This window comes from Ursus americanus, chromosome 14 (assembly GCF_024610735.1).
Source record: "Ursus americanus isolate L20-20 chromosome 14, mUrsAme1.1.p, whole genome shotgun sequence".
Taxonomy (NCBI): Eukaryota; Metazoa; Chordata; class Mammalia; order Carnivora; family Ursidae; genus Ursus; species Ursus americanus.
This window is the reverse complement of record NC_142140.1, coordinates 60802676-60828642: the sequence shown is the minus strand read 5'-3', so window position 1 is coordinate 60828642 and position 25967 is coordinate 60802676. Positions and strand designations below refer to the sequence as shown.

General features: G+C 57.6%; 2 protein-coding genes across 2 annotated transcripts; one reads left to right on the top strand and one right to left on the bottom strand.

Annotated features, from left to right (window-relative positions):
* The first annotated feature begins 1378 nt into the window (after positions 1-1378).
* Positions 1379-3665, top strand: FBXO39 (F-box protein 39). Its single transcript, XM_045804831.2, has 3 exons — positions 1379-2404; positions 3114-3290; positions 3537-3665. The coding sequence occupies exons 1-3, from the start codon at positions 1379-1381 to the stop codon at positions 3663-3665; spliced, it is 1332 nt and encodes a 443-aa protein (XP_045660787.1).
* A 5299-nt stretch (positions 3666-8964) lies between these two features.
* On the bottom strand, positions 8965-24225 carry TEKT1 (tektin 1). The gene is made up of 8 exons (XM_045804823.2): positions 24132-24225; positions 20979-21185; positions 18375-18540; positions 16352-16480; positions 15740-15883; positions 14700-14922; positions 9556-9752; positions 8965-9200 (listed from the first exon to the last, which is right to left on the bottom strand). The coding sequence occupies exons 2-8, from the start codon at positions 21166-21168 to the stop codon at positions 8993-8995; spliced, it is 1257 nt and encodes a 418-aa protein (XP_045660779.1). The 5' UTR covers positions 21169-21185; positions 24132-24225; the 3' UTR covers positions 8965-8992.
* Between the last annotated feature and the right edge of the window lie 1742 nt (positions 24226-25967).

Below are 25967 nucleotides of genomic sequence, written 5' to 3'. Positions count from 1 at the left end.
AACTTGCCATGTGACCATAGGCAAGCCCCTTCAGCTCTCTGGGCCTCGGTTTCCATCTGTAAAGAAATGATTCTCGGGGCTTCTTCAGCCCTGCATTTTTATGAGCTACGATAATCTTGGGCCACTTGGTAAAACAGCCCCTAAAAGCATTATGGAGTGGTAGGGCTTGCACCTTGAAGACGGTGCTTTGGGAGCGGTAAAGGGAAGGAGGAGAGTTTTCAGGCCAGGGGCACACTGAAGGCAGCTCGTGAAGACCAGCTATGGCTACAGAAAGTGCGAGGGCTCGGTGCTTCAGGCAGGCTGTGACCTGGCTCTGCCCGGGCCTCCCTAGCCTGGTAGAGGCCCACGTGCAGTCCAGCAGCCAGCTCAGAGACCTTCTGGTGCTCCCCAGCTCGTTATCCAGTTACCAAAGTTATCCAGTTACCAAATCCTGTCCTTCGAAGAACTCACAACCCCACCCATTCCCTTAGTCACACTGCCCTAGCCCCAGGCTCAGAGCCTGAACTCGGCTCTGGGCCATCCTTCTTCCTCTTCCCTGGAAGGCCCTTTCTATGCCTCAAGACTGACCACATCGCTTCCGGACAGGTGACCCTTTGACCTTGCCTGGCCCCTGGTGGCCTCAGCTGAGGCTCTCCAGCCTTGATCCTAGACCTGCCGCTGCCCTTTTGAACACAAACACAGCCATCGGGGAACCAGTGATTCCCATCCAGAGAGGGGGGCCCATGTGTCAGAATTTCAAAGTCTTGGGGAACCCCTGGTGCCCCTTGACCCGGCACCTCCCCCTGCTCCAGCTCCCAAACTCCTGACCCTTACAAGTTAAGCCCCAAACAATTTCTAGCTCCCTGCATGTGCACACACCCCAAATGGCCCCAGTTCCGCGGCTTTGTGCCTATGGTTCCCTCTGTCCACAGTGCACGGGTTCCTCCTCCACCGCCACCAGGCCAAGCTGGCCGTCCTCGCAGCTCTTACTCACCCTGCAAAGCCCCACTCGGGGGCCACCTCCTCTGAGCAGCCCCATCTACCTCCTCCTTCCCCAGTCAGAATCACCCCGTTTGTGCTCCCGGCACCGCACACATGCCCAAGCCTTCTCACTCCACCCGCTGTGCTGTAACTGAGTCCTGGGTGTGACCCCGGGAGGCCCCGGCGGACAGAGTCCTGGCAGGCGTGCCCGCAAGGCAGATCTGTGCCTGTCCCCGCCCGCTCCAGTACAGGGCCGGCTACCCACGTGGAGGGCGAGTTCTTTCAACTGGGTCTCGTTTCCGTCTGGTAGGTAAGTTCTTCCTTTCTACTCCCCACAGAAAACGAACGACTGCTTTTCTCTCCTCATTTTTGGAAGCCCTGCCTACCACCCAGCTGCTCTGGACATCGCGGTTCCTCAATGGACGAAGACAGCCAACCGATCCAGCCCCAAGAGCAGAGCTGCTGGGCCAGTCTGCCCGATGTGTGCCTGCGTCGTGTTTTCTGGTGGCTGGGAGACAGGGACAGGTCCAGAGCCGCCCTGGTCTGCAGAAAGTGGAACGAGATGATGTTCTCGGCTGACCTCTGGCGATACAGGACCATCACGTTCAGCGGCAGGCCCTCCAGGGTGCATGCGTCCGAATTCGAGTCCGCTCTTTGGTACGTCAAGAAGTTTGGTCGTTATCTGGAGCACCTGGAGATCAAATTCCTGAACCCTTACAACGCCGTTCTGACCAAGAAGTTCCAGGTCACCATGCGCGGCCTCCTGTCCTGTCTGGGCAAGAGCAACCACCGTCTAAGATCTCTGTCCATCCAGCACCTGGAGCTGGACCGCCTGGTCTGGAGGAAGAGCATCCGCAGCTCCTTCATCAGAAGCCTGAGCTTCTTCTTGAAGAAGGTGGGCAGGCGCCTGGACTACCTGAACCTGAAGGGGGCCAGGCTGACCGTGGAGCAGGGCTGCGCGGTGCTCAACTCGCTGAGCCACCTGCGGAGCGAGAGCGTGGTGTCGCAGCTCAACATCGAGGACTACTTCAGCCACCACCTCGCCGTGTACAGCAGCGCCCAGTTCAACAAGACCATGGCCACGTTCCGCAGCCTGGCCTCCCTGACCCTCAACTACAACTGCCTCTCGGACGAGCTGCTCGAGAACCTGTGCGAGAACAACGCCGGGACCCTCTGGACCATGAACATCAAGTGCCACACCCACGACCCCCACGGGCAGGTCATCTGGGGCATGTCCTGGGCCAAGCTGGCCAGGCACGCCGCCAACCTGAAAGTGAACTTCTTCTTCGAGCGGGTCATGAAGTACGAGCGCCTGGCCCGGATCCTCCTGCAGGAGGTCCCGGTCCGGAGCCTCAGTCTGCGGAGCTGCTACTTCAGCGACCCCGACTGGTCCATGAGGCCCACGCTCACGGATCTCCTGCCCACCTTCCGGCACACTCTGCAGGTGGGTGGGACGCGAGGGCCGCTCAGGTCACCGGCTTCCCCAGCGGAGAGGCCACTTCGGCCTGCTCCCGGCGGAGGCTGGCACGCGCTGGTCTCAGACGGAGGTCCCGGGAAATGCTACCAGACTCACGACCAGCCCCTGGCCTCCCAAGATCACAGCGGGGGACAGCGGCTCACTTGTCCACGTGGAACACAAGGGATTCTCTGGCTGGCTGCCAAGCCCGTCTGTGCCCTCTCTGAGCAAGAAGGGGCCTCCACGGGGGACGGCTGGTCCTCCCCACCTCCCAGCAGCACAGGAAACAGTGGGTCCAAACCAGACCGACTCACTGAGTCACTGGGCTGTTCTCTAACCCGCCAGCCTCCCCAGCTGTAAAATCAGGATCATTTGTCCCTCGCAAGGGCCGCACAGAAGGCTGCATGATATCAATGGGTATAAATTCCACCGGCAGCACAAGGGCTCCTCACCTCGGCCATTGCTGTCCTTCTGTGCTACCGAGGGGCTGGAGGGGTGGTGGCTGGCCAGTTGGCCGCGGGGCTGGGTCTCTGAACCCCAGATGCATCTTGCAAAGTCGGGTGAACTCACCCGCATGTCCCCGTCTCTTCCCTGCGGCCTTGGGGCCACCGTCAGCCAGGCCCTGGGGCTGGGGTGGAATGACCAGCCGGTCCCAGCATCTCCGCCCACCTCCGTCTCCCCTCTGGTGCTTTTCCAGAAACTAACGTTTGAGTTCAACAACAACCACGAGTCCCTGGACGAGGAGCTGCTCCTCCTCGTCTTGTCCTGCAGGAAGCTGTTCTACTTCAAGATCTGGGCTTTCCTGGACGTGAAGTTTGTGGAGCGGATCCTGAAGAGTCAGGAGGAGGGGCAGTGCTCCCTGCGCACTCTCAAGGTAGGGCCCCCGGCTCCCGGGCTTGGGGCAGGTGGCCGGCGGTGTGTGCGCTCCCGCCGGGGTCAGGCGTGCGGCTGGGCGGGCAGGCGGGCAGCGCATCCCCTGGGGGTTTGCTTCATGGACGGGAACCCGGAGCTGCTTTCTTCAGCAGCTGGATTTGGGCTTTGCCGGGCCAAGCGTGTACCAGGCAGGGATGGGCGCGGTGTTGCCCTGCCGAATGCACGGCGTATCTCTGTGCCGGTGCAGGTGAGAATTTACACGAACAGATATGAGACCAACGACGAGGACAGGACTCTGCGCGAGATTCACAGGAAATACAGAAAGCTCATCGACGCAGAGCTCAACTACTTCGTCATCGCGTACCCCATGATGTAGCAGCGCTCTCCGAGGGAGCCCCCGGCGCCCCACCCCTCCCCCGTCCTCCCGGCTCCTTTTTGCCAGTGCCACCCCAGCTGACGTCCCGCAAAGGCAGGACCGCTGGTGGTGGGACTTTAAAGTGCTATCTTTACCAACGACCCCGGGCTGGTCTCTCCTTTGTCGCGTGGCTTTGCTCTTTGACAGCCTCCTGCAGGCGCTGGGAGTCATCCCTCACCCACCCCGACTCCTGGCACACAGCCTGGTGACCCGCAGGAGCCCCCGGCGCTGGTGTCGCCCACCCGCCCGCTCCGCTCCCAGGTGGAAGCATGCCCACGGGTCCTCCAGGAGGCGGGACGCTCCCGCGGTGAACACAGCCTGCTCCCAGCTGGAAGGAGCGCCCATCTACCGCGAGGTGGTCGCCCAGCGCGCACACCTGCTTTTCTCATGCCCCTCCCTTCCCCGTCCCCATGGTGGGTGCTGTGCTCTGCCTGCCCTGAGCCCTCCGCTCCCATTTAGGAAGAATCAGCGTGCTGGGGACGTGTCCCTAAAGCAGCGTTCAGTGAAGAGAGCAGGACACAAAACCACATAGCTGGCGTGACGTCAACCACGCAGAACACATTTGTGGGCTTGTCTGGAAGCACAAAGGGCTCCACCAAACACGCTAACCCTTGTCTCCGGGTGACGGTTTCTCCTTTCCTGTTTACGCTTTATGTGTTGTTTTTATCATCAGGATGGGGAGGGAATCCCCTGCTTTAAATGAGAGGTAATTACGAATTTTCGGGCCCGCACCCACAGAGCACGTGGGTCGCTCGGGGTCTTTGGAGAGTTCGGTGCACATAGTTGCAAACAACGGTTTTTCAATAGACCTAAATGAACGAAACTTCAGAATACCTTTGACAAGCGTCTCATTGCAGACTTGGTTTGTATGCTGCGTCCGCGCTTACGCTCAGTGCTTTGGGCCTCCGTCGGAGTCTCTGTTCAGCCAGTGCTCCCAGCTCCCAGCACGTGCACGGCCTCATGGGAACGCCCTGAACGCTGTCGGGGCCTGTGGTTCCTGTCTCACTGGCATTCAGGACAGACCAACATGGGTGAGGGGATGGGGTCCCCCCGTGGGGAGCTCCCAGGTCGTGCGCAGGCGTGGTAAGGGCCTCGGCAGCCAGAGAGGCACGTGCCCGCTGAGGGGAGGGGGAGCCTCAGCTGGAATGCAGACCACCTGGGACACTGGTTGGTTGGTTGATGGACTGATTGGTAGGATTTCTTCTTGGCGTGGACCAGTTCTGGTTAGTTTCATCTCCAAACGCGGAATCTGAGTGTAGCAGACTCTCTCACAGAAAGCATGTCAACATTTTACCGATGTGCTTTCCGTAAAAGTGTGGGCTCGGTGTTTGGTGTTGACAATCTCAGGTCTGGCTGGATAGCGGACCTCCGTGCTTCTGTGGTCCGTTCCAGGGTCGCACACCATGCAGCCTCCAGAAAACTCCAGAGGAGTGAAAACCCACGTGATGTCTTGGTATTGTTAAAATAGTTTGACTCGTGGATCCCCTGACCACAGGTCTGGAGGACATGGAGACTCCCCCAACAGGGGAGCGGAAGCAGGACCCAGTGCAGGCGAGTCCCCTGGGAAAACGCCGTACACACGAGGTCTGTAAACCCAGTGGTAGATGAAGATGGCCAGACTTGTGACCTCCGTGGGCCACAGACTCTTGTCCATGCCCGTCCGTCTCCCAGGAGCCCCGCCCGGCTGTGGGTCTGCAAAGAGCACCCGGTTCTGCGCGGAAACACACAGAACCTCGGCATGCCCTTGACTCTGTGGATGAGCGGGACATGCGTTCTGACGCACTGGTGCCTCCTCTCGGCTGCTGGGGGAGGGGAAGCAGCCCTGGGGACAGTGATGGGGGCCACTGCCTCTGAATTTCCAGCCAGGTGAGGAGAGCAGGGCCGCGGTCCCCGGAGGCGCCACACCACTGCCCACAGGCAAGGTTACAACCAACGGGCAGTTTTTGTTTTTCAAAAGACTGTCAGAGAGGGGCCTTCAACTCTCTGGTCTGAAGGGTCCGGAAACCACGCCGACTGCTGTGACCCCGAGTTCTGCACCCCATTCAGGACTTAGTTGCTAAGGTCCCTAACACACAAATAAAGCTGGGACAGGGTCCCAGACCCTAAACCTAAGTGTCCACGACCGCATTTGTCACTTGGGCGCGTCTCCGCCTCCCTGGGCGCCAGCTTCTCTGTTGCACGTGGAGAAGGGACCACAGGCCCCACGGAGTCCGTCGTGGGGAATGGGAATTTAATATGTGTTCCTCTGTGCATAAACCTTCCCTGGGTGTTCCATAGATGTTGGCTTTTGTGTTGTTTAATGAGGAAACAGACTCAGAAAAGCGGGCGGCTTTCTGCGGGTTAGCAGAGCCCACGCCACAGTCCCTGGTTCAGCACGTGGGACCCTTCCTCCTGCCCCAGCGCTGACGTGGCAGGGTTCGTGGCAGGGTCCACGGAAGTGGCGGCTGGCTGAGCGCTCCGTGCGTGCGGGGTGTTGGGCACAGCCTCCCTGAAAGCTCACATCGGCTCTGGCAGGTGGAGACTGTCACCCCTCTTTCAGCGCTAAGCAAACGGGGCTTAGCAAGGTGAACCCGCCCAAGGTCAGTGGCTCAGAAGTGCGGGAAGCAAGCGTGTCAAAGCCAGCCTGAGTCCACAGCCGCTCTCGTCATCTCCGCTGACCATCTCCCGCGGCAAGGAGATTGCAGTCGACCCTGCAAGTGTGTGAAGCAGAGAGCTGGGAAGAATCAGTGAAAACCTCCGTTCACTGTGTAGCTTAGAGACGCGGCTGCGTGAGGCCAAGTTCTCAAGAGCCAAGCTTTCTGCCTAAGATAGATACGAATACATGTCGGTGGTAGATGTTAGAATGACGGATGTCACTGTACCCCGCTGTAACGGGACAGAAACAATCTTGCATAAACACACAACACCCCTCTCGGTGGATACTTCCCCCTTCCTGCTTCCTGCCCACTCCCCCCACCCCCAGAGAGGGCACTCGGAAACTTCTGCTCCCTGGCCGAACATCACGGTGTGAGAAACCGGCCCGGCTTGCCTGGGTGGTGCCTGGATCATTAATCTGATTCCCGCTCCTCCACATTTGCCAAAGTACAGGTTGGAGAAAACACAGCCTGGGCACAAGCACACCCGCCCGCTGTCGGCTGTCGGCTGAAGAACTGAAGGTGGGATCTTGCTGAGGTGTGATTCCACCTGTGTTTGCAGCAGCTCGTTATTTCAGTCACGTTTTGTTTTGGCCCATCTTACCGAGTAATAAGACATGTCCTTCTTTAAGCAGCAAGGGTACGCGCCAATGCCACGGACACCACGCACGACTGCTGTGGCCAACCCTACCATGTCCCCTTAGAACACAGGCTTCCGAGCCAGCTTCATTCGCCTCGTCTACCAATGGGGCCGCTGAAGCTCTGGGGGGCGGAGGAACCTGTCGGGGCCACGCCCCAGGGAGACGACAGGGCTGATCCAAACCAGGTGGAGCCACCAAGCCTCCCAGAGCTGTGACCACAAGAAAGGCCTTCCCAGAGTCCTCACACCCCGCTGGCCTCATCCCCAGGGACAGGGCCCATAACCCTACACCATTCCAAAATCGGCACAAACTCCGATCCGTCCTCTAAGCTGGGGAGGGCACTGGGACCCCTCCAAGCCAGAGCGCAAGAGCACCCACAGACATTCCCAGGTTGTCGCCTGCAGAGGGCTGCTTATGTGCTCAGCACCTGGGAAGGGACGCTCAGCACCGGGGCAGGCAGCACAGCTCGGCACGAAACTGATGCTCTCAGCCTCAGAGGGGGCCTCTCCGCCCCAGGTTAGGGACACCCCTTGCGGACAGCAAAGACTCTCTGGACCAAGGAACCTTAGCTCGTAAACCTCCGGGGAGTCGGGCCCACGTCTGACACTGTCTCTGAGCCTCAAGACAGCACGAGTGGAGCTGGGCAGCCACATTCAGGGACCGTCAAAGACAGGAAGGGGTCCGGGCCATCCGGCCAACTGTCCCTTTACAGGAGACCCTAGGAGTGGGAGGAGCTTGGCCGGCCCAGGCGCAGGTCCCCCCTAAGCACGGAGGAGCAGAATGGAAGCACAGAGCATCGCTGCGGCTCACAGGAGGGACCATGGAAGGTGCCCCCTCGATGTCCGGAGGAGTGAGTGGATGGGCAGAGGTCTCCCAAGGACAGCCGTGGCTCGGGAGGCTGGAGGAGGTGCAGAAAGACGGGACAGCAACATGGACGCGAAATCCAGGCCTGCCGCGGCTACAGCCACGCAGAAATGGCGCGGGTACAGGGTGGGGACTGCTGCCGACGGCTCGCTCAGCCTCACGGAGTCCCACGGGGTGGGCGCGACGGGAACCTCAACCCAGCTCTGTCTCCAAACCCTATAGTCCAAGCCACTGACTTGAATTTGTGGCAGGAATGGGAGGGTGTTTTTCTCTTTGACTCTACCGTTACTTGAGAATGAAGAAAAAAAATACTCCCAATGATTATTAATTGATCTGGAGACTGACACCTGACTCACAATCTGTTTACACTCAGGAGGGAAAACAATATGCGGAAATCCTCCCCGTGCCCTCCTGGTGCTAAAGGAGGTGCCTCCCTTCCCCTCCCACCCCTCACAAGCCGCCAGCCGCCAGCCGGCAGTCCTGACACCACAGCTGCTGGGACCCACCTGCCCTGAGCCACCCCCACCTGCAGCTGACATGCGCCCACTGGTGAACCAGAGCATCCCCCGCCCCGCACCCCAAGACCTCAGACAGCAGCAGCCTGGCCCACCTGCTCCTCAAGCCCCACGGCTCGGCTGACTTCCTGGGAGCCAGATGGCCCTCTGGCCCCATGTGTTCTCTTCACTTCTCCCAGCAAAGAGCCTGCCGGGCAGGCTCTCGGGGGCTCCAGGCTCAGAGCTCCCATCTGCTCTAAGACTTAAAGGGGGATCCGAGTCAGCATCGCCCACACGGTTTCCTAGGGAAGAGGAGTTAGGGGAGCCGAGAGAGGTCTGGTGTCTGTGACGAGAAGACAGGCCAGAGCAAAGAGGGGATCCAGACCCGCACTCCACAGAATTTGAAGGAAAGGTGCTGGCCTGCCGCCCTTCCCCCGCAGGCCGCAAGTCCATCACGTGGAGGAATGGGCTGCGTGGACAGACGTGGGGATACACGGGATGCCACTCAGGCCAGTACTGCCCACCGGCAGCGCGGAGCCGGCCCCCCAAACCCCGCCCGGGGCTCAAGGCCCCGCCTGCAGTGGGCCTCCCTGAAATGAGAGCCGTGCACGCCTGACCGTAACACGGTTTAATCAGCCTCTGGCCCACAGGTGCTGTCAGCAGACGGCGTCGGGGCGGAGGCCGCCGGCCCACTCGCCCTGGTCGCCCCCGTCCCGTGGGGGGATGGACTTCCTCGTGTGCGTGCACAGCACCTCGTCGATGTAGATGGTGCTCTCCTTGACCTGGATCTCCTCCTGCAGGGCCAGCTGCCTGCGGTTCAGGCCCTTCAGCTCCACCTGAGCCTGGGCTAAGGCTTCCTTCAGCCTAGGAGGAGAGGGAGGGCAGGGCACTGACTCCTCTCTGCCTTGCCTTCTCCAGGGGAAACGCATTCGGGGGTTCAGGACGGAAGCCCCTCCCTCCCCGCCTCCAGACACAGATTTCAGATTGGTGGCCACAGGCCAGGTCCCCCAGGCAGAAAACCCTGAGAACCACCAACATTGAAAACTGAGGATTTTTACCTAACTATATGGATCGGGGCTCTAGGAAAATGTAAACTTTGGGACCCATTTTCTGCATGGCTGCAGTTAGTGAGGCCTGCCCTGGGAAAGGGAGCCCCCAAACAGTGCAGACGCAAACGCACTCTCGCCCAGCAGGCGCCCATGCTGGCGCTGCCGCCTACCTGGCCACATTGTGGGCAATCTCCCCCACCTCCTGGAGCAGCCGGTACTGCGCGACGTCGCGGCACAGCTCCACGTTAGGCCGCTGTGTCCTGGTCTCCAGGCGCGTGTGAGCCACCTTGGCAGGCCCCTCTTGGTCAAGGATGGCCTTTTCGAGAACGGAGATGTTTTTCTCCTGGCAAGCAATCTCTTCCATGACCTTACGGAAGGATTGGAGGAGAAGGCAGTTTGCGCTCATGCTCAGGTCTTGTGATCACGTCAGGTAGCAAGAGGGGACCTCACAGTTGGCCCCAGCAGGACCCCACAATGCACCTGACCGCTCCTCCCTGCAGCCGTGACTGCTGGTGGGCAAGGAGCCGCACCCGCCCTCAGAACCCCAAGGGCGGAATGGACGTGACTGGCCATTGTTGCATCGCCCCCTCCTGGCAGGTGGGCTCCCTGGAAGCTGCCCCCTGGCCCGAGGTCCACCCCTAGAAGCCTGAAGAGACTATACGAGCAGTTTCTGGGGTTCCGCTGATGGTGGCTTTGTGCACAGAAAAGATCACTTAGAAATTACTTGGGTTTTTAGATTAATATTTAACTGGCTTAAAATTTTATTTCTTAAGTTTTTTAGTTTTAACTTTGCATCATGGAAATTTTCAGACGCACACAGTAGAGAGGATAACGAGCCACCCAGGCAGCCCTCTCCTAAGCTTTTCTTAAGCTCAGTTCCCAGATGTTATACTATTTGCAAACTTAAATGTTCACGATCGCTCTAAGTTAATTTTGACTAATAGTTGCTCCCACTTCAAACTTAGTTAAAATCCTTTAAACATGTATTTTAAGCAGCCTTTATAAATTTGACGTATAACTCTTCATAAATGCTTGCATTGCCCTGGGGCGCCTGGGTGGCTCATTGGTTGAGCGTCCGACTCTTGTTTCGGCTCAGGTCGTGATCCCGAGGCCCTGGGATGGAGCCCCGTGACATGGTGGCAGGCTCTGTGCTCCGAGGAGTCTGCTTGTCCCTTCGCCCCTCTCCCCTCTAATAAATCAAATCTTTAAAAAAAATGCTTACGTTGTCTTAGCACAGCCGACTGGAGCCCTAAAAGATGGTGTCAATCGGGCAAACCAGTGAAAATGATTAATCTTAGCTTCTTACAAACATGTCAGCCCTGTCTTTCAACTTAACAAAATGCCAACTTGAAATCATAGGCCTAAATCAATTTAAGTATTTTAAGTGATAATCTTTTTAAAACAGGCTACATTCTTTTAAATTTTACAAATACTTAAAATGCCCAAAATACGTATTAACTAAAACAAAATTACTGTTACTATGGGTTAGATCGGGAATCAGCAGTCTGGCAAAATCCAGTCTGCTGACTGCTTTTGTACAAATGGTGAAATTTAAAGAATTTTAATTAATGAACTATTTTTCAGAGCAGCTTTAGGGTTCCAGCGAGGTCGAGCGGCCAGTCCAGAGTCACACACCTCCCTCCCCAGACGCGGGTTTTCTGTTATTAACGTCTGGCGTCAGCGTGGTGTTCATCCCAGCGGGCGAACCGACACCGACACGGTGTCCACTGACGTCCACGGCTGACATTAGCGCTCACTGCTTGTGGCGGGCATCCTGTGGTCTGAGGCATGCGTAGTGTCATGCAGAGTAGCTTCATGGCCCTAAAGCCCCACCAACCATGGATCTCACGGTCTCCATAGTCACGGCTTTTCCAGAAGGTCTCAGAGGTGGGATCACGCAGCACGAGATTCAGATTGACCTCTTTCATTTAGCGATTCCACGTAAGGTTCCTCCACGTCATTCTGGGGCCTTGATGGCTCATTTCTCTGTTGCTGAATAACAGCCCATTGTCTGCATGGACCACAGTTTCCTCATCTGTTCATTTACTAAAGGACATCTTAGTTGCTTCCAAGTTTTAGCGACTATGAATAAAGCTGCCAAACACCTTCACATGCAGGGTTCTGCGTGGACGTGAGTGTTCAGCACGTTTGGGTAAATACCCGGAGTGAGATTGCGGGGGGTATGCCATGCTCAGTTTTGTGAGAGACCGCCACGCTGCCTTCCCTGGCGCCAACACCATCCCGCGCTCCCACCGGCACAGAGCGAGAGCCCTGACAGCACCTGGCACCGTCGACCTGCTGCGTTTACTGCAGGCGGGCAGACGCATCTCCATGTTTTAATGTGCACTTCCCTGAGGGCGTCCAACGTGGAGCATCTCTCCACGTGCTTATTCGCCATCCGTGCTTCTCCTCTGGTGACATGTCTGTTCAGATCCTTTGCCTAGTTTTTAATTGGCCTGTTTGTTTTCTTATTGTTGAGGGGTTTTTTTTAAGATTTTATTTGAGAGAGAGACAGCATGTGCAGGGGGAGCAGCAGAGGGAGGAGCGGACTCCCTGCTGAGCAGGGGGCCCAAGATGGGGCTCGATCCCAGGACCCTGAGATCATGACCTGAGCTAAAGACAGACACTCAACTGACTGAGCCACCCAGGTGTCCCAAAACATGAGGCATTTAACACAGAATATCCCCTCACTGCAGAATTTCTTCACAAAAACGAAAATGAGGCACAAAGTAAGACTCCAAGTGGCTCTTCTGTCCGCCAAGCGAGGACGGCCACGTACTGACGTCGAGTTCGTTCACTCACGATCGACGGCTGAGCAGCTGAGGAAGGGTGTCCCGAGAGTATCCACTTGTTTAAGACTACGAGTCCTCCTGCACGAAGAGCTGCTGGAGGAGTTAAGGACGTCGGAGCAACATCAGTAGTGCAGAAGGAACGTGGCACGGGACTGCGGCCGGTTTCCCTCGGCCCCTCATGAGTGGGCAGGTGTCTGATACAGCTCCGTTGTGCTGTATGGAGGAGTCCATGCTCTTTGCAGTGACTCGAGATTCAGCCTCTGTGAGTGGTCACATGAAACCCACCGGGAGGATATTCTCAAAAAGCTGAGAAAACACGAATTCAGTACAACCTAACGCGGAATCTGCTAGGAAGTGTGGAGCAGGACAAGGCCTGGCCTTGTTGACAGAGCTCGTGGGAACGCAAGCTACGCGGAGCCTCTGCGAGTCTGCTGTTATTCATCACAAAGCACTCTGCAGAAAACAGCTGCATCTGTCGTGTGTGACGGAACCCGGAGCGCCGACGGTCCACTTCACGAGCTCTCGTGGACTTGACCATCATTAAGTTCGGTGACTTTTTGTCAGAAACAGAAGCTGATCTCCCCAACTACCCAGCAATTCGGGGTTTTGGCGGTGGTGCAGTTTTCCTGTGAAAAGAAAAGACTGAAATTCTTCTGAACAAGAACCTTCCTCAGCCGCTACGATCAAACACTGAATGGCTTTAGCAATTAGCTTTTGCGGCAGACTCAGCATTTCCTGATGAATCCAGGCTGCGACCGCAAGGCGCGACAGCACTTGTGTGCACGGGGTAAAGTCACTTCGGCCACTGGCGTGGTTGGAATCCCACCATCGAGCTGCACCGTCGAGCAGTAAAACAGGAGGCAAGACCTCCATTCCCACACAGGTCTGCCGCGCCTCTGTCTTCCGAGCTCCTGACACTGCTTTTTCTGGAGCTCGAGGCAAGTGCAGAGGAAATGCCCGTGTTTCAAAATCCACTTCAGGGTGCAATTAAAGAGCCACCACGCGCCCTGCAGCCGGACGCACGAATCTCACGCCGTGGTGCGCCAGGAGGAAGTCGCGGGAGCAGAGGCCAGCAAGTCCGCGAAGGCCCCGTAAGCGACAGCTTCGTTCCGCTAAAACCCTTCGCTCACAGACAGCTCTTCTTGGGCAGAGCTGATCTGAATGGAAAGACATTTCCGAAGACGAAATGTGTAGAAGTCTCATTACAGATCAGGCTTCGCATTCCCCATAGAGTTTGATGGAAAACACTAACCTCGAACCCCACAAAGCAACACATTAGTGCTTCTCCGAAGAGAATTACCTCCTTCTATTCAGTAGACCTGTATTCCAAAAGACTAGACTCAATTATTATTATTTTATCTTCAAGGTTGGCAATGAGATTTGCCGACGTTCATATAGAATTGCTTGATTTTGCCTCTTGGTTCACAAAGCCTGAAATAGTCGCTATCTGACCTTTTATAGAGAAAGTGTGCTGTGCCCTTAAGATAACCTAAACCCCAGATTAGATTAAACATTCCTTTCCTTAATTCTAAATCTTGCTGGAGATAAAATACGCCCAATAAGGAAACAAATGTGCCTCCAAACACGAAACGGGGTCCAGCCGCCCACTGTTGCCTTGGGGGCTGGTCTTCTCAGCCTGCTGTCTCTTCTGGCCACAGGTTGACCAGAGGGAGGCTTTTCTCTAGAACCGGGTCGGGGTCCCCACATGCTCCCTGACCCAGCTGCTCACAGAGCAAGGCCACCCACCGGGCGGTGCCACTCTCCATCGGCCACTTTGTAAAAACACATCGTAAACGACGTCATTAATTATGTATACTGATAACATGCCGAAGCGATAGCTGATGTGTTGGGCTAAATAAAACATGATTTTTCATTCCACCTGTGTCTTGCCACTTTTTGTAAAGTGCTGGCAGAGACTGTGAATGGCACTTGGGGCTGCGTCCAATGCTCTGGGGCAGTGCTACCCATCACCGCTACTGCGCACGGGAGCCTGCCCACACATCTCCTTCGGAACCCTCCGCCTGTGCTCAAGACGCAGGCGGGCCGGCTCACGGGGCTCTGATCGCTAACTGTCCAGGAGCCTCGCCAGCCCGCTGTTAAATGGCAGCTTGAAGCTGACTGTGGTGGACGTATTTACACCACAGAAATCTGCAACTGCTAAAAATCAGAGCCTTGCATTGTGGATTGTTTCCTGAATGCCAGTTTACCAGCACGCCCCGGGGAACGGAGAGGCACAAGGAGTCCGGATCCCCAGCCTGTGGTGGGGTTTGCAGAAACTGGCTGCATCCACCTAACTCAGGAACGTCAAGAGTCACAGAGGAGGTCAACACCCTCCAGCCCGTGCCACATCTCATGCAGGAGGAACTGAGGCCCAGAGTGGGGCAAAGTCCCCTCCGGTTCCCAGAAGCCCACGCCTTGCTGCGAAGACGGGGAGCTGCGAGTGAGCCTCCCTCCTCGTCAACCCACGAGCACAAGCCCAGAGGCCGCAGCCCAGCCTGGCGGCCTCCCTCCAGGGAGCTCACCTTGGCCAGGTGGGCGGCCAGCTGGTCCCTGGCAGCCTTGGTCTCTTTCAGCCCGGTCCTGAACGCCGTGTCCACCACGTCGCACTGCCTGCGCAGGTCGCTGGCTGTCTGTGACAGGATCCGGTCCACCAGGGCCTTCAGAGCCAGTGAGTTGTTCCTCTGCCTGTCGGCCTTCTCCACATTGCTATTGGAGAAGTCCAGCCAGTCTTCCAGGCTCACGGAGCTGCAAGGGAAGCCACGCGGTCCCTCACAGCGTGTCTGGGCTGCAGGAGAGGGCTTGCAGAGGGGACCGGGTCTCAGAAATCTGTGCTGGCCCTGAGTTTTATCTCCTAGGCCGGGTGCCTGACACGTGGGGATCCTGGGCTGGGACCCGCCTCCTGGTCCACGCAGCTGTGCATCTCCTCCCGAGTGGTAGCCGAACTCACGGCTCGCTCCGCACGAATGCAAGTGAAAGATGCTGCTGGGATCCACGAAGATAAGGCCACCCAGTCCTGGGCACGCTCTGCGGGAGCATCGCCCACGGCAGCAGAAGCCAGTGCCCGGCACCCCTGCAGCCAGAGGAGGCTAGCCCGCCAGGTTGCCCCACGTGCCGCTGTCATGAACCCGGGTCAGCGGAGCCTCAGACAGACCTGCAGCCTGGCCGACCCGACCCGACAGGGAACGCGAGGCCCGGCACGAGCCGGGTGCCCGCAGGACCGCCAGACAATAAGTGAATGTGACGTTAAACTGCTGCATTTCGCATAACAGGTTACACAACAAAATATACGGATGGTGGTGTAAGTCGTCAGACCAGAGGGCTGCGATTGTGCACTTTTCTACACGCACATAGAACACGCCCCCAATGCAGGTTGTCTCTGTGGGTGTGTGGCGGGAAGGGGACCTTGCCCTCGGACGTCTGAAAACAGGACAGGTGGACGAACCAATTCTGTTTATGGGGATTTGACATCAGATGCCCCCAAAGCGGGGTCCCCAGGCCGCTCAGCACCGCATCAGAATAACCCACGGGCCGCCCTCTGCCAGGGACGCGGGGACCCACTCACTGTGGCTCAACCCTCACAGCCTTCTCCGAATAGTGGATGTTCGGGGAGTTGTTGTTGAGGGAGAAGCAGACGTCATCGATGGTCAGGGCCACAAACTTGTCCTTCAAGTCCTTCTCCAGGTTGTACTTGGCCGAGCGGTTCAGCCTGAAGGGAGGAGGAGGCGGGGACACCGCGTCTTGCATGGGACGCGGCACCTACTCGCCTCCGGCCGGAACCCCAGCACCACGCACACCCCTGGGCACTGGGGGCGGGCTTAACTAACCGGCCTGGATCTTCAATACCCTTCTGATGGGAGGGTTTGGAGCCCTCTCAGGAAAAGGCTCCCAGGCACCAGTGGGATGAATCTGCCTGTGCACACCCACGGCCTGCAGGCGGCTATCACGTAGGCCTCACACCACATGTTCCCACCTCAGGCTCCTTACCCGGGTGTGCCGCGGGGAGCTGCGGGCGAGCGCGCGGCCGCACCTGACCCCCGGATACGCCACGGGGAGCTGCACCTGATCCCCGGATGCCCCGCGGGGGGCCGCACCTGACCCCCAGATATACCACGGGGAGCTGCACCTGATCCCCAGGTGCGCCGTGGGAAGCTACGGGCCGGCCTCACAGGCGCACCTGATCTGCTCGGACACCTCCTCCAAGGTGCGGGTCAGCAGCGCCATCACCCCGCGGATGATCTCGGCCTCCTTCACCAGCTCCTGCTCCACTTCATCGTGCACCAGGTCAATGCCGACCCGCTTCTCCCTGGCCGAGAGGAAGGGGCGGGTCATCGAACGCGTGCGGAAGCACTGGATCCACTCAGAGCTACCTGGACGATGGGTTTGACTATGACCCCACCCGGCTGGATGGCGTCGTCGGGGATGCGCGTGCATCAGTATCTGCGAGACTTCAAAACACCAAAACTCAAGGAAGCAAGAGCCATCGGCTCCTAGTGACCTGGTCAGAAAAATGCCAGACGCACTTTTCCCCTCCATTTGGCCATGATTCCGGAAGACGTTTACTCCTAACCCGTTCATTGGAAATGTTCTTTTGACTTAGAATTGGGAAGATAGTTTCCTTCTTGGAAACAGGACCTCGTCCTGATTTTTGCCAAGTATCTGAACCCAGAACGGTGCTCTACCGTAGAAACAACAATGCAATGTCCACATTCGCCCGCGGGTGGGCACTCACACCTGTCGGGCGCCGCGCTGACCGTGTCAATGACTACGCTAACTTCCCTTTAGAGCAAAGTAAATAACTCAGCCAGTGTCACGTGCTCTTAGCCCCAGAAGGACCTGTCACCGCCTGGCACGTCTCTCTTCCACCCTGTAGTGTAGTGCATGGCCGGAGGGCTCTACCCCGCCAGCAGTGAGGTCTGGGGGGCCTCCGCCTTCTCTCCCGAGAAATGGGGAACTCAGTCCACTTTCGCAGGGTTGCAGCAAGGAACAAAGGCGGCACAGATGGCGCCCCCACCCCCCTCCCCACCCCCAGCACAACCACCGCCCCCCACACACACACACACAGCGTGAACTTGAGCAGCCGGATGGTGGACTCTGTGAGCGTCTGCTCCTTCCCATGGCTTCACAAACTCCAGAATCTGGTTGGGGAGGTTGCCGTCGAGGGTCCTGGCTCAGCTCACTGCGGGAGCAGGGCTTTCCCGGAAGAGGGAGCCGCCGTGTGTTTGGGAAACAGCAGGTAACTCTGTACACCTGCGCACGCCCCACTATGGGGCGTGACATGCAGCCGGAGGGATGACAGTCCCGGGGCTCTGTCAGGCTTGGTCCTGACAAACTTCGAACCTCGATGGCCAGACCAAGGACTACAACTTTATGTTAAAGGCCCGGGGCTGTAGGGAAAGGATTCTGAGCACAGGCGTGACCTGTAAAAACTTGTATCTGGAGAAGTTCACTCCGCAGCCAGTGTGGAGAGGGCAGGGGATGTGGAAGGGCCCGTGTCGGCAGCCAGAAGAGCCCCTGGGTGTGCCAGCAGGGGCTGTGCCGGAGAACGGGTCAGGACCTGAGTGTCTCCCCTGGGCAGAGAACACCACCCACTCAAAGGACTTGGAGGGAAATGACAATAAAAAGGTATGTTTGCTCAGGACTCTGGGTTACAAAGTGCTTCAGTGAGGCTCTGCGTACTGGTGCAGACTTGTCCTCTAGGAACCGGACCCACTCTGCCTGTCCAAAATAAAGACGCCCAGTTCCCAGTCTCTGCTGGTGTGGCCCCGTGACTAAGCTCCGGTCAATGGGCTGCACGGGCAAATGGGGAATACCAAACCCTAATTATTCCTACTTGCTAGAGCATGGATAGAATGACTGGAGCTCTGGCTGCTGTCTGGAGTCACAAGGTCACCTGGGGAGTGAACCCATGTGGCGAAGCACTGAGACCCACACCATGCCAGCCCTGCACTGACTACCTCCAGACTCCCTGTGAGAGAGAAAGAGCAACCCTACTTAAATTCAGTGTGATTTAGTTTTCTGGGTCTCTGCAGCCAAACCTAGTCCTAATTTACATTTAAAGTTAGGTAGTGAAGAGCTCTTTCCACTGCCCAGCACGGCGGGCTCTGGAGAACACACACTCGCCAGCCTCACTGGGACCCAGCACCCGGCGCAGCTGGACTCTACCCTAGCACCTGGTCCCCCACGACAGTGATCCCCACCTGTATTCCAGGCACGTCTGGGTGATATGCAGGGGCTCCTTCATGCTCTCCAGGGCGTTCACCAGTCTAGTCTTGTACGTGAGCAGGTCGTCCGTGGCATACACCAGCTGCTCGAGCTTGTTGTCCAGCTCCTTCTTCCAGAACCTGACTTCCTCGAGTCTCTGTTCTGAGGCACACAGAAAAAGCACACAGCGTTACACGTGGGTCAGTCCGCTCCCGGTGCCGCCAGCTCTGGGATCAGAAACGTGAAGACCGTCCTCAAAATACCCGAGCCGTGCTCTTTGCTGCCCATGGCCCCTTTCCATCTTGTGTGCTGATTAGGGGAGGGCGGGGTGGGGGACAGCAGGGAGGGACGGGATCTCTTCTTACAAGGTCAACATCCAGTTCATGCAACATCACCCACGCTGGTTGACCCCAATTCTTTAACACCTGACCTGCTGTTTTTCATAACTTCTAATTTTATCAAAGATCTAGACACATTGTTTGAAAAGTTGACCAATGCAAGTGTTGCAGCTCTCTGACCCGTCCCCACCCATTCCCACTTGCTGGGAGCAACGCGTTTGGTTTTTTTAAAAAAGATTTATTGGGGCGCCTGGGTGGCACAGCGGTTAGGCGTCTGCCTTCGGCTCAGGGCGTGATCCCGGCGTTATGGGATCGAGCCCCACATCAGGCTCCTCCTCTATGAGCCTGCTTCTTCCTCTCCCACTCCCCCTGCTTGTGTTCCCTCTCTCGCTGGCTGTCTCTATCTCTGTCAAATAAATAAGTAAAATCTTTAAAAAATAAATAAATAAATAATAAAAAAATTAAAAAGATTTATTTATTTATTTTAGAGGTAGGGGGTGACGGGGCAGAGGGAGAGAGAGGATCTCAAGCAGACTTCATGCTGAGCATGGAGCCCAAGCCGGGCTCGATCCCAGGACCCTGAGATCATGACCTGAGCCGAAATCAAGAGTTGGACCTTCACCCGACTGCACCCGGACACCCCAGGAGCAATCACTTCTTAAACGCTTTCAGAATTTCTTCGGCATTCGCTAACACTGCTACATTCGTGTCCGTTTAAACAGTAGCTACCCATCTCCTGTGGCTGGAAGCCAGGGTTTACTCTCGGACAGCACGCTCCTGCTGCTCCGTCTTTCGCAACAGCCTCACGCCTGTTTGTCATACCATAAAGGTGTAACTGCTCTTCACACCTGAGCCGTGTGGTGCGCTATGGTCAGTTTCTCCTCTCCTACAACTCTCTGTTTGTTTTCAGAGGGGCTGGTAGTCATGTTTTTGCTTCACTCATTACATCACTAATGTTTCCTCGGACTTTCTGACAGAACTATAAACACCCCCCAGATATTCAATTCCATCAAGGAACCTGCTGGCTTTGCTTCTTCCAGGACCTCTGCCCTGGAGCACCTTCTCCTCCTGCCCTCCCACCTGCTCGCTGGTCGTGGTCACCAGTTCCAGAACCCCTCACCCTCGCACCTGCCACCGCCCCCTTCCTAGCTGTCACCTGCTCCTGCTCTCACCCCTTCCACCTGCTGGCACAGGCCCTTCTCAGGGACAGGGGACCGTAAGGTGAAATTGTTGAAAGTGTGCCGGTCTGAAAATGCCTTCGTTCTACCTTCATCGTTTTGACTTGGGCTACATGTAGATTTCTAGGTTGTAGGTGATTTTCACTTAGAATTTGAATAACAGGCTTCATTTCCTCTGGTCTCCGGAGTTCCTGAGGAGAATTCCCCATTCTCTGTGCGACCTGAAAGCCTTTCAGGGGTCTCTTCCCTGTTTTCCTAGCGTCAGCCTTACTCAATCATTATGCCAGACGCTGGAAACAGACCCTTCGGCCCTAGGGGGTTTCCTAGGATTCCTCCGCCGATGGTTTCCTCTGTTCCTCTTCTCTGCACCTCTTCTGAAATCCCTGTTAAATAACGAGCCTCTCTGTGGGTCCCCTAGTTCTTACCCTTTCTCTCTTATTATCCATCCATCTCTTTGTCTCCCCCCCCCCACCTTCTGGAGATTCTTCAACTTTCTTTTTCAAGCCTCCTTTTGATTTTTACGAACGTGCTCTCATGCTTTTAATTCCCAAGGTTGCTTTCTTATTCCCTGAGTGTTCTTCTTCAAGACTCTTGTTTCCTAGATGCAGTGTCTTCTCCAAATTTCCTGAATATTTTATGGCATATTTTTTCTTTTGTCGTGTGTGTCTGTCTGTCTGGGCATCTGTCGTGTTAGAGGTGCTCCTCAAATGTCTCTGACCCTCACCTGATTATATTTGAGACTACAAGGCTAGCGTGCTAACTGGGACCTCGTTCTGCAGGGTCTGGGTTTGCACTTCATTGTCCAGAGCGACTGGGCAGCCCCAGTGTCTCTCAGACGCTCAGCAAGTATGTGTCAAATCTGTAAGAGATTGAACGATGGAGGGTGGAAAGCAGCCTGAGTTACCATGCCTCTGTTTGTCTTAGGGTAGTGAGCTTAAACACAGAACCTGAAAATGCACGGTTTCCCTCAGTATTTCAAGATACTGCATCGCCCCTCCTGAACACGGAATGCAAACAGCAGCGTGACTACACCTTGCCGTGGCACCCAGGCATGGGTGCAAGTGCAGCAAGTGGGGCATCTTACCTAGTTTCTTGTCTACGTCACTTTGAGACTTCCTTGTGGTCTTTTCAATCTCGTCCACAAGCCTCTGGCTCTCTGCCACCAGGCGCTCGGACCGGGACCTCTGGGCCTCGGCTCTGTGGTACTGGTTCTTGTTAGCGATGTGCCACTCTGAGGGCAAGAACTTGGGTGGAGGCTGTAGTAGTTTGGCCATGTCGGCTTTCCAAAGTCCTGGTCACAAAGACAGACATTCTTTCAGTTTCGCCGAAAGCAACTGGTTCTTCTTCTATGTCAGCTTTTATTCAAGTGTGACATACGTACCCAGAGGTGCATAGACCATCATCTGCACACAAAATGAACCCATCCGCGTAGCCGGCACCTCGCTCCCTTCTGGTCACTGCCCTCCACCCGCGCTCCCACAGCACAACCACTAGGAATTAGTTTTGGTATTTTTGGATTTCATGTAAACGGAATCGCCCAGTGTGCACTGTACGTCTGACGCCTCCACTCAACATCATGTCTGTAGGATTTGTCCCCGTTGCCCATGGAGCCGTGGTCTGCGGGTTGGGGTTTCTGTGCAGGACACGGACTACACCGTGCTCATCCTTCTCTCCTACTGTGTACGGGTATTTGTGTTCCAGGGCGGGGCTGTTGGGAGAATGTTATTCTCACCCGTGTCTTTTGGGCACGCATTTTTATAACTCATCAGAATAGCTGGGCCTAGGCAGTGTTCACTTTTAGGACATTCTGTGGACTGAGGAACCCGGCCACATTTCCTGAACAAACAAACACACGTGGCATCTGTACACTCACAGCTGGGTATGGAGCCCACCCAGCAGGTGATACGAACCCTCCGCAGGACAAAGAAGAGCTAGAAGGCAGCCTGCGGGGTGGGGGGGGGGGGCGGTGGAGGTGGGGGGAGGTCCACCTGCTCCACACCACTGCCACACCTGCTCCCCACCACCACCCCACCTGCTTCTGATGACCACACCTGCCCCTCACCACCACCGCACCTGCTCCCCACCACCACCCCACCTGCTCCCCACCACCCCACCTGCTCCCCACACCACCCCACCTGCTCCCCACCACCCCACCTGCTCTCCACCACCACCCCACCTGCTCCCCACCACCCCACCTGCTCTCCACCACCACCCCACCTGCTCCCCACCACCCCACTTGCTCCCCACCACCCCACCTGCTCCCCACCATCACCCCACCTGCTTCTGATGACCACACCTGCCCTCCCACCACCGCACCTGCTCCCCACCACCACCCCACCTGCTCCCCACCACCCCACCTGCTCCCCACCCCACCCCACCTGCTCTCCACCACCACCCCACCTGCTCCCCACCACCCCACCTGCTCTCCACCACCCCACCTGCTCCCCACCACCACCCCACCTGCTTCTGATGACCACACCTGCCCCCCCACCACCGCACCTGCTCCCCACCACCACCCCACCTGCTCCCCACCACCCCACCTGCTCCCCACACCACCCCACCTGCTCCCCACCACCCCACCTGCTCTCCACCACCACCCCACCTGCTCCCCACCACCCCACCTGCTCTCCACCACCACCCCACCTGCTCCCCACCACCCCACTTGCTCCCCACCACCCCACCTGCTCCCCACCATCACCCCACCTGCTTCTGATGACCACACCTGCCCTCCCACCACCGCACCTGCTCCCCACCACCACCCCACCTGCTCCCCACCACCCCACCTGCTCCCCACCCCACCCCACCTGCTCCCCACCACCCCACCTGCTCTCCACCACCACCCCACCTGCTCCCCACCACCCCACCTGCTCTCCACCACCACCCCACCTGCTCCCCACCACCACCCCACCTGCTTCTGATGACCACACCTGCCCCCCCACCACCGCACCTGCTCCCCACCACCACCCCACCTGCTCCCCACCACCCCACCTGCTCTCCACCACCACCCCACCTGCTCCCCACCACCCCACCTGCTCTCCACCACCACCCCACCTGCTCTCCCACACCACCCCACCTGCTCCCCACCACCCCACCTGCTCTCCACCACCACCCCACCTGCTCTCCACCACCACCCCACCTGCTCCCTACCACCCCACCTGCTCCTCACCACCCCACCTGCTCTCCACCACCACCCCACCTGCTCTCCACCACCACCCCACCTGCTCCTTACCACCCCACCTGCTCCCCACCACCCCACCTGCTCTCCACCACCACCCCACCTGCTCCCCACCACCTCACCTGCTCCCCACCACCCCACCTGCTCTCCACCGCCACCCCACCTGCTCCCCACCACCGCACCTGCTCTCCCACACCACCCCACCTGCTCCCCACCACCCCACCTGCTCTCCCACACCACCCCACCTGCTCCCCACCACCCCACCTGCTCTCCACCACCACCACACCTGCTCCCCACACCACCCCACCTGCTCTGCAGGCAGCCCCCCAGGGACAGCTGCCTGCCCACGGCCCTCAGGGCCCCGGCGCTCCCACCCTCCCACGGCCCCCCGGGTACGTCAGGATGCGGGCTCAAAACGAACCCAAGCAACCCCCCCGGGAGATGGAGAGGAGGCCGGCCGGGGCTGGCACGGGGCCCAGGCTGCAGACCAGAGGGTGGGAGGCCTGCACTCACCGCGGCGCCTGCGGGAACCACGGACCACACGTTCGCCGGAGGCGCCCGCACCCCACCTGCAGCTCCGGCAGAACCGCCAGGCAAACGGCGCGTCTCCGTGGCAACTGGGGACGCGTCACCCGGGCGAAGGGGGTGGGGCCGCGGCCGGGCGGCTCTGCGCGGGCGCGACCCTGCGGCCTAGCGGCGGCCAGGGAGATGGACCGACGGCACGGCTGTCCCCACCTCCCACGCCCGCGCGGGACACCAGCAGGGGACAACGACCACAGCCCCGAGCCTGGGGGCGGGGCCCTGCGCCTAGTCCTGGCCCTGCCGCGGCGCCCCCCGTGCTCAGCGGGCTGGGCCTGGACACGGGACCTCCAACCCAGCGCCGCGGGAAGAGGCGCGAGAGGCCGGCGCGACTGCGCCCAGGGCGGGGGGGTAGTCAGGGGTCATGGGTCGGGGGTCCGGAGCAGCTTGTCCGGCTATGGAATGAGAGGACAGCGCTCGGGAAACGTGCGTTAGGGCTGTAATACTGGTGAAGCACTAACAGGTAGAAAATAAAGGAATTACCCAGTGAGGGAGAAATGTGGACCAGTCGTCGTCCTCACAGCCCGAAACCCAGAAAATGGGCTTTCAAATCTCCCGTCCGTGTGATGGACCGCGGCTCCACTTTACAGCAGCCAATCGAAGGCCAGCTCCCTCTAAGGACACCCAATCAGAGGAGGCTTGGCCTCGTGAGGCCCGCCCCTAGTTCTCGCGAGGTGTCGGAGCGCCCGGAAGACCCGCAAAGCCTCATGAATATTAAGCAGCCGCCTGTCCAATGGTACGCCGGGGAGCTGGTGTTGCATATTCATATCCCTGTCCCGCCCGCCCCCCCCGAAACGCCTACTTAAGGAGCGCGCGGAGCCCCACTGTTTTCCGGTCGCCGCGAGGAGCGGGGGTCTTTGTCTGTGGTCCGGGTGTAAGCCGACCCGCGCGCGGGAGCCGGGTGCGCGGAGTTCCCACACTTGGGCGACAGGAGGGGGCGGCGTCCTGGAAAGCCCGCCAGGTCCGAGGCCCCACCCTGGGGGCGCCCCCAATTTGCAGACCCACAGGTTACCTGGAACTGTTGGAAACGTGATAGAATCGATAAAAGTACACGAAATCAGCTCTGTGGGTTATGATCGTAGGTCACCCTTGTGTCTGCATCGGTGTGCAGAGGTAACCCTCGCCCTCCCCCACGGGGTGGAGGGGCTGAAAGAACCTTGAGACCCTCCCCCGAACCCGAACACCAGCTCTGGGATGAAGTGAGGACAGCCCCTCTCTCCTGGTGGTCCGCGCTCTGAAGGCCTGACTCTGAAGCTCTGAAGGCCTGACTCTGGATGCCTGCCGCTGCATCTCTCCCTGTGCTTAAGAAAGAAGGAAGGAGAAAGAACTCTTCCAGTGCAATTACACGCATTTGAGAATCTTTTCAAAAGAAAGCCCTTATTTTGCACATGCAAGCCAGCAAAGGACTGAGCCCGACAGAAGAAGTGTGGGACAACTGATCATCACTAAACACTCCGCGTCCATCTGGCACCAGGCTGTGGGTAGGGATCAATGGCGCATCCAGCACAAGGCTTAGAATCTGCTAAACTAGCAAAAGCATGCTATCCAAGCTTACAAGGTCCAAATATGCAGGCAAGGTGCATGGAAGCTTTAAATGATTTGGGCCCAAATATGCAGACAAGGTGCATGGAAGCTTTAAATGATTTGGGGATCTTCATTGGTTGGAATAAAGCTGTGTTTTCCGGAACCCGAGCCATTCTGGTACCAGCTTCTTAATCATTGACCCAGCCATGCACCACCTGTAAAGGTTCTTTGATGTTTTCCCCCAAGTGCACTCATTTTTACATGTAAGCGTGATTATTTTAAAAGGAGACTTTGTCTCGCTGTCATAAAGGGAAAGCTAGTATCACTGGTATTATAGAAAGTGACCATAAGTTGTATTATTATCCATTTAGGAATTCGACGGAAGGCACGAGGTTAGTTATCTTGCTGTTCCTGGTGGTGCGGCTGCGGTCCTGACCCCGCTCCTGTTTACTGTGCATTTCTGACGACCTAGGTACAGCTCACAGTTCTATTCCTGCAGACTTCCTAGCCACGTAGTGCACGGGGCGCTAGAGTTCTACTCCCCTTCATTTCATTTTGCCTGAAAGAGCTCTGGGAAGCAATTTTGGTGGTTTTTAAATCTATGGGTTTACTTTTGAGTTTTTGAGGTACCTTTGAAGAGAATCCGATACTTGGGATTGCAAGGAACCTGAGGGGTTGTCTGATCCAGTTGGATGTGAATATCCTCTGCAGCATCCGTGCCAAATGGTTGCCCAGGGCTTGAACACGCCCAGTGATGGGGAGCTCATCACCTCCCAAGGCAGTCCTTCCTGGGAC